The sequence below is a fragment of the Diceros bicornis genome, chromosome X (assembly GCF_020826845.1).
Source record: "Diceros bicornis minor isolate mBicDic1 chromosome X, mDicBic1.mat.cur, whole genome shotgun sequence".
NCBI classification, from domain to species: Eukaryota; Metazoa; Chordata; class Mammalia; order Perissodactyla; family Rhinocerotidae; genus Diceros; species Diceros bicornis.
The window spans coordinates 57,549,520-57,563,616 of NC_080781.1; the positions used below are offsets into that span (position 1 = coordinate 57,549,520).

General features: G+C 42.5%; 1 protein-coding gene across 10 annotated transcripts in view; it reads right to left on the reverse strand.

Annotated features, from left to right (window-relative positions):
* ARHGEF9 (Cdc42 guanine nucleotide exchange factor 9) overlaps positions 1 to 14,097 on the reverse strand; it is a 259,278-nt gene that overhangs the window by 104,299 nt on the left and 140,882 nt on the right. For 8 of the 10 annotated variants that reach the window (XM_058536005.1, XM_058536006.1, XM_058536009.1 and 5 more), the window contains one exon: positions 11,236 to 11,415. In XM_058536005.1, the coding sequence (XP_058391988.1) occupies positions 11,236 to 11,415 (180 nt within the window). Of the gene's footprint in view, positions 1 to 11,235; positions 11,416 to 11,515; positions 11,803 to 11,834; positions 13,470 to 14,097 lie in introns of those variants that run through there. The other 2 variants (XM_058536014.1, XM_058536015.1) reach the window with 2 other exon arrangements.

A 14,097-nucleotide genomic window follows, 5' to 3' on the forward strand; every position in this document is an offset into this window, starting at 1 on the left:
GATCAATGGAACAGAATTGAAAGTCCAGAAATAAAACCTCATATCTATGGGCAGCTAATCTTTGACAAGGGATTTAAGGACATACAGTGGAGAAAGGAAAGTCTCTTCAATAAATGGTGCTGGGAAAACTGGACAGCCACTTGCAAAAGAATGAAAGTAGACCATCTTCTTTCACCATACACAAAAATTAACTCAAAATGGATCAAAGACCTGAAGGTGAGACCTGAAACTATAAAACACCTAGAGAAAAATATAGGTGGTACACTACTCGCCATCAGCCATAAAGAGAACTTCTTGAATTCCATGTCTACTCAGACAAGGGAAACAAAAGAAAAAATAAACATGTGGGACTTCATCAGATTAAAGAGCTTCCACAAGGCAAATGAAACCAGGATCAAAATGAATAAGGAACCCACAAGCTGGGAAAAATATTTGCAAACCGTATATCTGACAAGGGATTAATCTCCGTAATATACAAAGAACTCACACAACTGAATAACAAAAAAACAAACAACCCAATCAAAAAATGGGCAGAGGAAATGAACAGACACTTCTCCAAAGAAGATATACAGATGGCCAATAGGCACATTGAAAGATGCTCAACATCACTAGTCATCAGGGAAATGCAAATCAAAACCACACTAAGATATCACCTTACACTCGTTAGAATGGCTATAGTCATCAAGACAAAAAGCAACAAATGCTGGAGAGGCTGTGGATAAATGGGAAACCTAATCCGCTGCTGGTGGGAATGCAAACTGGTACAGCCTCTATGGAAAACGGTATGGAGACTCCTCAAAGAATTAAAAATAGAAATGCCCTATGATCCAGCTATCCCCCTACTGGGTATCTACCCAACAAACCTGAAATCAACAATCCAAAGAGGCTTATGCACCCCTATGTTCATTGCAGCATTATTCGCTATATCAAAGACATGGAAGCAACCCAAGGAACCCAGTCGAGGGAGCAATCCCTCGACTGATGAATGGATAAAGAAGATGTGGTATATATACACCACGGAATACTACTCAGCCATAAAGAAAGACAAAATTGTCCCATTTGCAACAACATGGATGGACCTGGAGGGTATTATGTTAAGTGAAATAAGCCAGAAAGAGAAAGACAAACAGGGTAGGATTTCACTCATATGTGGAAGATAAACCAACACACGCACAGATAGAACTGTTTGGTGGTTACCAGGGGCTAGGGGGGTGGGGGTGGGCACAAGGTGTGGAGAGATGCACATATATGGTGACTGATAAACAATAATGTACAATAAAAAAATTCACAATAAAAAAGTATTTTGTCAAATTAATTCTATACTCTTAAATGTTTCAAATACTTTAAATAGTATATTCAATATATATTCAAATCTATATTCAATAGTACAATTGTTACAAAAAGAAAACCTAGATGCCTCTGAGACAAACTATAGTTTACTCTACCACTAAGTCTTCTCCTATTATTGGTTTTCATGGGCCTAACACCTGCTTAGACCTTGATAGAATTTAGGTTTATATTAGTCAAATAGCCACAAAAGGAATACTTGGGTCACATTAAATCAAATTAACTAGGATTTACTTCATAACTATTGTGTGCTGGGCCCTGTGCTCTTGGGTTGGGGGCAACATACAAATTACATGTGTACATATATTAATTGGCTCTGCCGGGACGTTTAGAAGTTCATTTTTTCTACATTTCTTTTGATTTTCTTTCCGTTTGGGATAAAAGAAAGAGAAGGCTTCTGTTAAACTATCCAGATATGGAAGTATAAAGCCCTGTCCTCTCTGACTTCATGATGAAAGCCACACTAAGGGAAGATGCTGAAATCAAGCTGACCTGAGTTACTTATCTCTCAGAAAGCTTGCAATATTTGATAGACATTCAGAAAAACTACTTCAGGGTGGTGACCTGGCAAAGCATTGGCTTTGAAGTCAGACTTGTTCTCTTGTCTAGGCTATGCCATTTACTAGTATACTCCAGGGTCTCACTATCTGATCCTGTAGAACTCTACCAGTGCCCCAAATCTGGCCTGTTCCTTGTTTGGGGTTCTCCTGCAACATTTGCCTTGTATTTCTAACCCTTTCTAGTCCCTATCAAGGCTGTATTCTCCTGTGGCTACCCAAGTCATATGCCTCTTCTTGACCTCAGTTCCTACTGAACCACATCCCTTCCCTAACTATCCACTGACTTCCACCTGTTGACCTGTGTACAAAATGTTATGGAGTCCAGGGGCTGGGGTGAGGGAGAAGTGGGGAATGACTACTAATGGTTATAGGTTTCTTTTGGGAGTGATGAAAAAGTTCTGGAACTAGATAGTGGTGATAGATGTACAACATTGTAAATGCACTGAGTTGTAGACTTTAAAATGGTTGAAATGGTAAAATCTATCTGATGTGAATTTTACCTCAATTAAAAAACATTATAGAGTATGGGCTAGAAAGCTTCTTGGCATTTATCTCATCCAATCTCTCCATCTTCTAAGGGAGAAAACTGAGACCTGGCAAAGAGAAACATTTTCACTAAGGTCACAGAGCTTAGGCAAGTCATTTCCCTTCTGTATAAGTTCTCATATCTACTATCAGACTCTTGTAGAATGGGCTATAGGTCTAAACTACTTCTGTACCTCCTCAGTAGCCACTTGACGATCATCTCTTGGATGAATGAATTTATAACTAAGCCCTTCATTCTACAGATGTAGAAACCATTACCGGTTCACTGCACACTGCCTGCCTCTGGATTCCTGGTCACCTGCTTACTGAAGCACAGCCAACAACTTGATGCTGGACCCACTAATACCAACCACTTGTCATGGCAACAAAGCCACCCTCTGTCTGCTGTCTACTGACACTGCACTCTACCTAATAAGCTGCACTTTCTCCCAACATGTGCAGTTGGAAGGGTCCTCACTTGTCCCATGACCTCAGCCTATCCTAACCCACACAGGAAGGTGAACTTCTAGGACCTGGCCTCAATTCAAGTTTATCTGACTATACTGTAATTTCAGAGCTACTGCTGGCCCTGTCTCATATGTAACACCATTATTAAATGTGCTCTTAATAGTATGCCATGCTTGCCTAATATGCAACTGAATGTGGGCATGAGTCCACCCTACATGTGGCCCTCAGGCCCAAGCCCCACTGAGTGGCAAAAACCTCACCACCTTAATAAACTTATCAAAACAACTAAAGAGCTGGACCAACAGGCAGAATTTACAGGTCTATTATTATGGCCTTTTTCCCCCAGTATATCTCACAAAAGATGTTTTCCAATGCATCCTTGGACTCCTATTGTAGCACAGTGTTCCACCATTTATTCGCTCATAAATGAGGGCTAACTGCTGATGTATAGCCCCAGGAACATTATGTCAGTTGGTAGAAACCAGAGCAGCCAAGAAAGTACATTGTCCAATTACATATTCAGCAGGCTCATTAGTTGCAACACCGTTCCTATTAGTTCTGAAAGCCTGGCAATATCAACATATCCAGGCTTCCATGTAGCCCATGTCCTCACACAAGTGGCTGAATGTCATGGAACAGAAGCCTTTAATCCCCAAATGGCCTCAGTCTAGCCACATACATGTAGAAGCAGCAGAAAGCTGATACAGAGGGACAGGATAAAGGCCCAGATGTCTGGAGAACAGGAGAGGCTTAGCAGACCTCGTCTCAGGATTTAGACCTCTGAAGGGTTACAGACAGAGTAGAGGGTTAGTCTATTCCCTGGGGGTGAGGAGGAATAAGAATACTACTTCTACTATTAACATTGAAAGTTTGCTGCTAGCATCACCAGTATTATTATTGAGTGCTTCCTATGTCTCAGAACCTACTATCTGTACTTTTCTTGCATAATTCTGTTTAGTTCTCAGAACTTAATGAGGTAGGCACTATTATATCATCAAATTACAGATGAGGTCACTGAAGCACAGAAAGCACAAGTGACCTGCCTATGGCTACATTGCTAATAAATGGGAAGGTTGTGATTCTAATCCAGAAAGATTATCTCCAGAGCTAGTGCTCTTAGCCACTTACACCATTCTCATGAGTAGAAGATCCAGAAAGACAGATTTCAGTTCAACATAAAGACAAACTCTCTCAGAGCTGTTCTGAGGTATAACCAGTGGTCTGATGAGGTAGGGAACCACCTGTTCGTGGAGGTGTAAAATACGACTTTGGAGGCAGGAATATTTTGGAGGGGTTCAAACGACAGCAAGGAGGCTGAACTAGATGACTTTTAAAATCTCCCCAAGCCCTAAAATTCCCTGGCTGTATGAGTCAACAACCATTGCTCACAGATCATTTTAAGAAGGATCAACAAATCCAGGCCTTCTGGCTGGGTCCAATTCAAGCAAGTCCAATCAAACACAAACTTAGGCCTTCCTTAAGCAGGGCCCATGGATAGTCACAGAAAATGACTTTTAACACATTAATACAAACAACATACTAATAACATACCAATGCAGCAGGATTCTCTTTGATGATCCGTGGGGGCAAATAAAAGGTTCACAAGACATATTATTAGTACTAGTGAGATTATAGGGAGGACATTTATGCTATTTAAAAGAAAATCCTGTTTCCAAGCATCTTCAAACAGAGGAAAATCTCTTAGTAGGCAATGTGGTGTCTTGGAAATAACACTGACTTAACAACCAGAAGGGCTAAATTAGAGATGTGGTTCTGCTCTGCAATCCTATCTTGCTACAGAACCCTACATAAGTCATGTCCCATCTTGGGGCCTCCGTTCCCTCATCCTCTATCTGCAATGGGGATGGGAAGGGATAATGATGAGAGGCTTTTGTGAGAAAGGACATGTCAATTTATCCATGAAAGTCGCTAAGTAATGAAAGGAATATCATAACAAAACAGGTTTCTCCATTATGACCGAGAAGAGGGTAGCCCACATTCCTCATGCAGCTTGCTGGTTCCAGGGGCCTAATGACCTTGTCCTTAAAATACTGTAGCTATGTGTTTTGATCCATTTGGCCCTGAGGGACAGGCACAGAGGCTGACTTTTGTTTTGTACCCTCACCCCCCGGGCTGAAGTGGCTTTCCAGGCTGTGACTGCTTCTGTTGAAAGATTTAAAGACATACACTGTCCATGCCCACCAGGGCAAGGGATGGCAGAATGGACAAGCAGCAAAAAGACCCAATAACATAGGAAGGAAGAGACTGAGTAAGAAATTTCTTGGGAGAATAAGAACTTGGAAGGGCCATCACACATACCGAGGAATTTGGAATGCCATACACATGCCCTGGACCAGATGCACGCTCAGAAAAAGCCTGAGAGGATTGTAGGCTTACACTTCAGGAGGATCTGTGTGTTCCATGCAAGCCAGGAGAGCAGGAAAAGAAGACTAAGGCAGAGTTCTGGGCAGCTGGAAGTAGTGTTAAAGGAGTGCCCCTGCTCAGAGCCAAGCTGCAAAAACCAGGAGAGTAGTTTTTCTTTTTTTCTTGGCCCCAGGTATTTAAAGAAATCTCTGTTAGGTCACTGGCTGACCAACGAGATAACAGAACAGAAAATTCAGTGACCATACATGACAAGGAACACAGACTTTGCAAAAATAGTTTAGAAAAGTCACTATACAAATGGACAACTGCAGTCCTCAACAACCAACAACAGCAAACCCTGGGGAAGGGGGAGAATATGATTTCCAGAGTTACCACACTATAATATCCAAAATGCCCAGTTTTCGACAAAAAATTACAAGACATACCAAGAAAACGGAAATTTTTTCCATTTACAGGAAAAAAATACATTGAGAGAAAGCATACTTGAGGAACCCCAGACATTGTACTTACTAGTTAGAGACTTTAAATCAACTGTCTTAAGTAAGATTCAGGAGGTCTGGGTTCAAGTCCTGGCTTTGTCATAATTCCCTACATGAGTAAGCAAGTCACTTCCATTCTCTGGACCTGTTTCCCCAGGATTTATACAATGAGGAGGTCAGGCTAATCAGTGGTCACAAGCTGGGACCTAGGGGAACAATTTATTCTACAGATGTGTTCTGTTTGTCGCTCACACTGCTTATTTTAAAAATGTGAATTACTGGTCAACATTTATGGAGATTTTAACATAAAATCCAATTCCTGGCTTTTCTTGAAAATACTGGAAGATCTCAGCCCACTGGACTTCCCTCCTTCCTACACCCTACCCCACCAGTGAGAACCATCCAAGTCACTTTTGCTCCCTTTAGATGGTGCATAGATTTCCTCACTTACCCTAGCGTCAGACTGCTTTACTCATGTAAGTTACCTGTTTGGCCCCTGTAAATATCTAAGTTGGCCACTCCTGGCCAAGATGGGTCTTTCCAGTTCTAAATCTACTGTGAGTCTAGGGTTTCATACAGGTAAAAAGCTTTCCCCAAGTGCATCCAAAAAGAGATCCTATATAATCAGAAGCCAAGTAACACTATGGAACAGCGGGCAACCCTATGAACAGGAGAGGCTTAGTTTCTGTGACATCTGATCTGTACAACTGCAAGGAATGATGGTAATGACCTGATTACCTCATCCTTTCATCCCCCTGCCTCCAGGCAGGTCAGAAACCAGAGAAATCTAGAATTGGAGGAAACAAGGAAAGTATACATATGGCATCTGAGCAGGCTCTTTACTTTCTGACCAAATTCATGCCTTCTTATGCGGGTCTCACCTACCACCAACAGTAACAGGTTGTTATGTGTCCAGTACACAGCCTGACCTGAAGTGGGCAGCAAGCCCTCCCCACGCCACAGCCCAAAGTCAGAACAAAGACCCCTTTTTATAAAGGAAAAGAACTTGAATGATATGGAGTTAGGGCCCAGCATGCAAAAGGAGGTCCCACAACAGGAGTAGGATTTGCTAAGAGACACAATCATATCCCAGCAGTCTGCTCTCAGCTCCCAGAGGGAAAACCAGCCCAGGAAAGCAGCTAAAGATGTCAACAGCTATATATAGAGACTGATGTTCAGCAAGTTGTAATTCACTTAACCTGACCAACTGCTGGGAAGGTACATCAACTCCTGTATTGCTCTGGTGAAGCCATGTCCCCAGTATAGAGGGAGAGAATCTGAGGACACATACACATACACGTACACATATACAGAATGACATTCTGAACAACAGGGGAGGCAGATATTTGACTGGGTAGAAGACACATGTACCCAGCAATTTCTCGTACAGCAGCCAAAACGGTATCACACTTCCTATTTACAGGTATTCAACACACCACAGGTTACAAAATATTTTCACAAGACAATTATCCCCATTTTACAAGGAGGAAAACCGAGCTTCAAAAATGCACAGGAAGCTGCTCAAGTTGCACATCTAATAGCAGAACTGAGGCAAGAATCAGAGTTTCTCAGACCCCATGTTGGGTTTTAATTTGATTAACAAGAGGTAGGGCTAGCTTGGACAGAATCACACTAAGAACCCTTGATTATCCATCCTAGGGCTGGGATGGTCACACACCTATGAGACTTCCAGGTAGAGAATGAAGATACCCCACTATGTCAGTGATCAACTTGGTCCAATGATCCACAAAGGTGTCTGGCTGATATAGACTGAGGGAGAAAGTCTTCTTTGCTACTATACTTTCAAGTTATATGGCAAATAATCTAGGGATGATTTATATATATATTTTTTATTGCAGTAAAACTGGTTTATAACATTATATAAATTTCAGGTGTACATCATTATGTTCTGATTTCTGTATAGATTACATCATGTTCACCACCCAAATACTAATTACAGTCCATCACCACACACATGTGCCTAATCATCTCTTTCACCTTCCTCCCTCCCACTTTCCCCTCTGGTAACCACCAATCCAATCTCTGTCTCTATGTTATTGTTTGCTGTTGATTTTATCTGCTACTTATGAGTGAGATCATACGATATTTGCTACTGAGTCTCAGCTCAGGGTGAGTCTGAATAAACCAAGCAACTATCCTACAACGTGGAGGTATAGCATCCCAGGAAATCACCCATCTACCTACCAACTACGTCAGCACTAATGAAGATTCAATAATTTAGTGTGACTCATCTTTATGTCCTACCTAGACATGTCAGATCTTGAATAGATTCTATAGAGTGCTTCAGAGATGAAGGAGAAAATAAAAGCCTGTGATCATATACCAAATGGTTGGGAAAGCCATGACTAGAATTTGTCTCTCATTTCCTGATAGTTAGTACTGTTTCCACAATACCATTCTACCCTCAACCAAAATCAACATAGAAGAATGGAGATAGCAATTTTATTTTTAAATACCTACTAGAAAAGAACCTCCATAACCTCCATCATTCAGTCTTACCAGAAATGTAAACCTACACATAAATACTCATTCACGAGAATTGAAAGGTCTACCTTGGAGCCAATATTCACATCATTCATGCAACAGCCTAACCCCATTTCCCTTTACTGGTGACACCACAATAGCTGGCCCCCAAGGTTCCATGGTACTCCCCTTTAGAGATCTGAAGACCATTTGATTGTTATTAAAACAAATAAGCAAAAAGGTTCACAATGATCAAATGCTTATTCTGAATACAATCTGAGGCAAGATGGAATGCTATCTCAGTTTCTCAAAGAATAAACATTGGTAGAATAGACAGAATATTGGAGTTCTAAGTTATGGTTTAGGCTCTGTCAATAATGCTCCTGGTCTATTATCATGGTCCCTAGTCCAGACTTGTGTTACCTGATACAGTAGCAACAAGCCACATGTAGCTAATGAACACTTGAAATGTGACTAGTGTGAATTGAGATGTGCTATAAGTACAAACACCAGATTTCAAAGACTCAGTAAAATATATCATTAATAATTTTTATAGTGATGATATATATTATATGATAATATTTTAGATAGGTTAAGTAAAATATTAAAAATAATTTCACCTGTATCTTTTTTACTTTTTTTAGTGTGGCTACTGGAAATTTTAAATTATATTTGTGACTTGCATTTGTGACTTACACTATATTTCTATTGGACTGTGCTGGTGTAGACCAATGGTTCTCAACATCAAAGATTCTGATTTAACTAGCCTGAAGCCTGGGTTTTTATGTTTGGGTTTTTTTCTTAAGCTACCCAAGTCATTTATTTCATTGTGCAGCCAGTGCAGTCCAGTACAGCTAGGAATGAGAACCACCAGACTAGACTCTATATTATGCATGCCTGGGCCAGCCCGTGGTCTTCCCAAAGGTCAGCTCCAGCCCACTCAAGTGGTTGCTGGGGCTGTATGCTTGGAGGAACACTCTTACTGGCCTTGGCTGTAGGAGCATCAACGCCAGTTCACTGATATTCTAAAGCCTGGCTCTCCCATCTGCCTCCCCATGCCATTCTGCCTTGCTCAATCATTTTGCCCCATCCCTTGATTTACTGTTTATTATAAAAATGACATTTCACTGAAAGTGAAATATATTTGGATTTGGGTGACGTTGTTGCTGGGTGCGGTTTAATCTTTCTTTTAAAGAGGTGGGCTGTCAGCATAAGACATGCAAGCTGTCTGTGTACAGGGCCTCATGCTAGTCCCAAAGGCCCACGCTTATTGATGTGCTCTTTCTGACTACCCCTGGGACTGATTCATCAACCTGCAAAGCTGAGCTGGACACAGATGGCATTTGGAGACTCCGATGGAAGAAGCTACATATGTAGAGGAAAAAGGACTGGATATTTCAATTAGGAGATTCTCAGGATAGAAAGGGATGAGAGGTCATTTTGCCCATCTCCCTGCTTCTGAGCAGTGCCCTCACCTAAATCATCATAACCAGATAATAGTGATTCCTGGGTTTGTAGTCCTCCAAGGAAGGAGGCCTCTTTCAACCACTATGGCCAGCCTTGACACACACACACCTTCTTGGAGCTAATAAGGTGGTGGTGGTGATGATAATGAGCATAATGTTGATGATAAAGCAAGTTACCATTTGCCAAATACCCACCATGTGCCAAGCACTGTGCTAGATACTTTACTTGCATATGCGATCTCATTTGATCCTTATAAAAATTCTGCTATCCTTATTTTTCACATGAGGAAATCGAGGTTCAGGGAAGTGAAAAGTCTTGCAAAAAGCCGTAAAGCTAGGAGGTAGTAAAGCTGAGACTGCATCTCAGGTTGTCTGATTCCAAATGTCCTGCTCCTTCCCTCATGTCACATTGCCATCATTCTATTCCTGATGCCCTTCATCCTCTAAGGGCCCAAGCCACTCTGATCTTTTGTTTGAGGTCAGGACTTCAGCCTTAATTTACAGAAGAAACTAACAAAAGATGATAGGCTGTAGTAAGGATGATCATAAGACACCTTGATGTGGCTTTGGTACTTGTATTGCCACAAAGCTGTTTTCATGCGTATTATCTCATTCACTGTAACATCCCCTGGCATGAAAGAACCAATACCATTTTGCAAATGGGGAAAATCAGAGCTCACAATTGCCAAAGAGCTGATTCCAGCTTATAACTCTAAGGAAGGCCAAGAGCTGGGATGCCAGGCCAATGCTCTTCCTCCATATCATCCTGCTAATTGGTGACTCAGAAGAAGCAGAAACTGCTAAGGAGCCCCCTTCCAAGAGCCCCTTCTGTTAAGGGCCAGGTTCTTCATAATACAATGTCAAAGGGGACAAGACCTTGCAAGCCCTATCAGGCTGCCTGGTTCCCCCCCTCAGCACATCTTAGATCCCAGCCACCTGACTCTCTCACAAAAAGTGAGATATTCAATCTGTCAACTCTAGCCCCTGAGAGGGTAGGGAGCCTACATTGTTACATTAACAGCTGAAGACAATCCTGACACAACATACAGGGTTGTTCAAACTTCCCTAAATGAGAAAGGAGGCAAAGGAAGCAAAAAGGAGTGGGGAAGGGAGGGATCTATAAAAAGAAAGGATAAAAAAGAGGAGATGAGGAAAATAAAGAAAGCATAAAAGAAGAGAGATAAGAAAGGTAAAAGTTCACAGCAATATAGAGTTAAAAGGGTCTTTAAAAACCATCAAACTCAAAAGGGATGTGAATTGTACAAAATCATAGCAGGTAGGAGGCAGGGGGGAGGAGGTAGGGATTTTTTAAATAAACAAGAGAAAAAGAAAAAGTCTCAAAATTAGAAGGGCAAAGATTAAAAGAAGCCCAGGTCCTCGGTAGGAGACAAAAAAAAAATGGGAAAAAATGTGAGAGGAGCCTCCAGGAAAGGAATGAGTAGGAGAACAGTGGCTGGTGAGGGGGAAGCCAGGGGTAGGCATCCAAGGAGAGAGAAGAGGAGAGTGAAGGCCGACACTCACCCTCACAAAGCTGGCAGGAAACCATCCCTCCTCATCGTCGATCTGGCCCCACCACCAATCCTTGTTGGAAGCATCCAAGACTTTGATGACGTCGCCAGCCTTAAATGCCAACTCCCGGTTGGCCATGGTGACGTGATCCCATACTGCCTCAGCACTAACGATGGAATCTCCAGTGATCAGCTTAGGAGACAAAATGAGAATATGTTCAGTCCACATAGTTGGCTATCTTACTTGCCCCTTCCCCCACCCACAGAGCTCTACTACTTATGGAAAAACTCACATACTAGTGGCGAAGGGTGGGGATGAGGGAGATGGTACTGGGAGCACAAACTCCACCAGACCACAAGACAAACAATACTCTCAATTCTCCATTAGGCAGTTGGTGGAATGACCCAGAATGTGAATATGGACTACACAGGCCTCATGCTTTTATCCCTACTCATGTGCTCCTTCCCCAGAGAAGAAAGAAAGCTGCAGTCCATCTCTCTTTGGTGCTTCAAGGCAGCCCTCCATCTGGAATGGGTGGAGAGGCTGAAATCAATGGCTAAAATCAGACTCGAGCATATTTGCTTTAAATTCTCTGTGCTCCTCTTCCTTACCTCCTCCTCCTTGGAACTGACCAATTGAGAGTTGGTGGTACATTACTTAACCACACCTCCAGGGGTCACAGACCATGGCATTCCTCACACACAATGGACCCCAGTCCTGCAGCCTCCTGTTCTCACCCACACATGATGCCAATCCAGAGAGGTCATGAGTATGAAAGAATATGGCTTTCTGTGATGCCTTGCTCCCAAGAAACTCAACCTTGGCACAGATTCACTCAGTGATTTGTACAACCACCCTGTGAGATACACAGGGGGTCTAAGTTGACTTCTGCATTTGACAGATGGTAAAACTGATCCACAAGGAAGCTAAGGGGTGAGCTCAGGATCAGCCAGCAAGGCATGGGCTGTGAAGAGACCCTAACCCTGGTCATTAGACATCATGGAGAGCAGGACTGGGCTCCACACAGCAGCAGGCAGACATCTATCCCACTGCCACATGAACACATACACATATGTTCACAACACTCATCTAAGCACAGTGATGAGGATGGTGGTGGGGGAATAGTCTGCCTCTCTCTGGCTACCATCCTGATCAGTGTGTTATTTGTTCTCTTTTTTCTCCAACTGGTTTCAATCTGTATGAGCCATCAATCTTCCTGGCATTTGGAGAAACAGATTCCAGAACAGAGAACATATGGCCTGTCAGGCAAAGGACTCAAGCACTCTCTCCCCAGCATTGAATTGCTGAACATGTCCTCTAGAAGTCAGCTTTTCAATCAGCTTGCTTTGAGGAAGGACTGATTCCCCAAGGCAATCATGGCTCAACAAGACAAAAGACAAAACAGTTCAAAGACAACAGAGACAGAATATGGAACACGCACCCTCTCACACAGGTCTGTCTTCCAACATACCAACTGGAGAATAACCTTATGGTCATGAAATTAACGCATAAGACATCACACACATATTAAAATACACACACTGATCTGTTGACTTAGTTAAGGCATTCTGTTGGTCAGCTGCTGCCTGAGGCATCCTTCATTCCTCAGAGTTCTAGCCATTGCGGCTTCCACAGAAGGTTAAGCCATAGGTGGAGCTCCTCAGCATGGATGTAAAAGAGGTTTCCAGTAGGACCTTTTATAACTTCACCTTTCAAGTACCTCATACTTTACTATTTACAAAACGTTTTCACATCTACTTCATCACTTGATCTTTACTGAATGAGCTGGGTCTTACTATTAACCATATTTTAAAGATGAGGAAACTGAGGCTCAGAGAGGTGACCTGGTCCTTTGGCCAATCACACAAATAATAAATTATGGAGCCTGGCCTTCTGATCATATATATTGTAATACCCATGATACGATACTACCAATGTCTACTCATTAGCTATGCTGAACTCACAGAATTCATCCATAATATCATAAACCATATGGCTCTTATTTGTAAAGAAACCCAAAGAAGGAGATTTGGACAGCCATCTTTAGTCACTGGTGCCCCTTCCTATGAGATTCATTTTTATGTTGAACTTGCTTTCTTCCAATTGCACTAAAAGTCAATTTCTTCTTGTTCTGGCCTCAGTGGAGAAGAAGAATTGCTGGTCACTGGCCTCAATAAAATAAAACTTTTTAGAGAAGTCTCCCTTCTTCTGCTAAAGATGGGTCCCAACTGGGTATTGTGAGAGCTCAATGAGCACATACAGCCCCAACTCAGAGAACCATAAGGACAGGTTTAAAGCTTGGCTTTGTGTGTGTGTGTGTGTGTGTGTGTGTGTGTGTGAGGAAGATCAGCCCTGATGCCCATGGCATCATCCATGCCAATCCTCCTCTTTTTGCTGAGGAAGACTGGCTCTGAGCTAACATCTATTCCCAATCCTCCTCCATTATTTTTTCCCTTTTTCTCCCCAAAGCCCCAGTAGATAGTTGCATGTCATAGTTGCACATCCTTCTAGTTGCCGTATGTGGGATGCCGCCTCAGCATGGCCGGAGAAGCGGTGTGTTGGTGCACGCCTGGGATCCGAACCCGGGCCACCAGTAGCAGAGCGCGTGCACTTAACCGCTAAGCCACAGGGCCGGCCCCAAAGCTTGGCTTTTTAACAAGGGTCAAAATAGTATCTTGGCATCAATTACGAACCCTCTGCTCATGATGCTATCTGTGATGCTGTCTGAAGTCCCCTAGGCCCAGGTCTGGCTCATTCCACTGCCTGTGCTCTTTCTATAGCACAGTCTTCCTTTTAGGGGCTTTATGCTTGGCCTCTCCCAGCAGCAGTTCGCTCACTCTTGTCCCCATTTAGTCCAGCTAATGTGCCTGGACC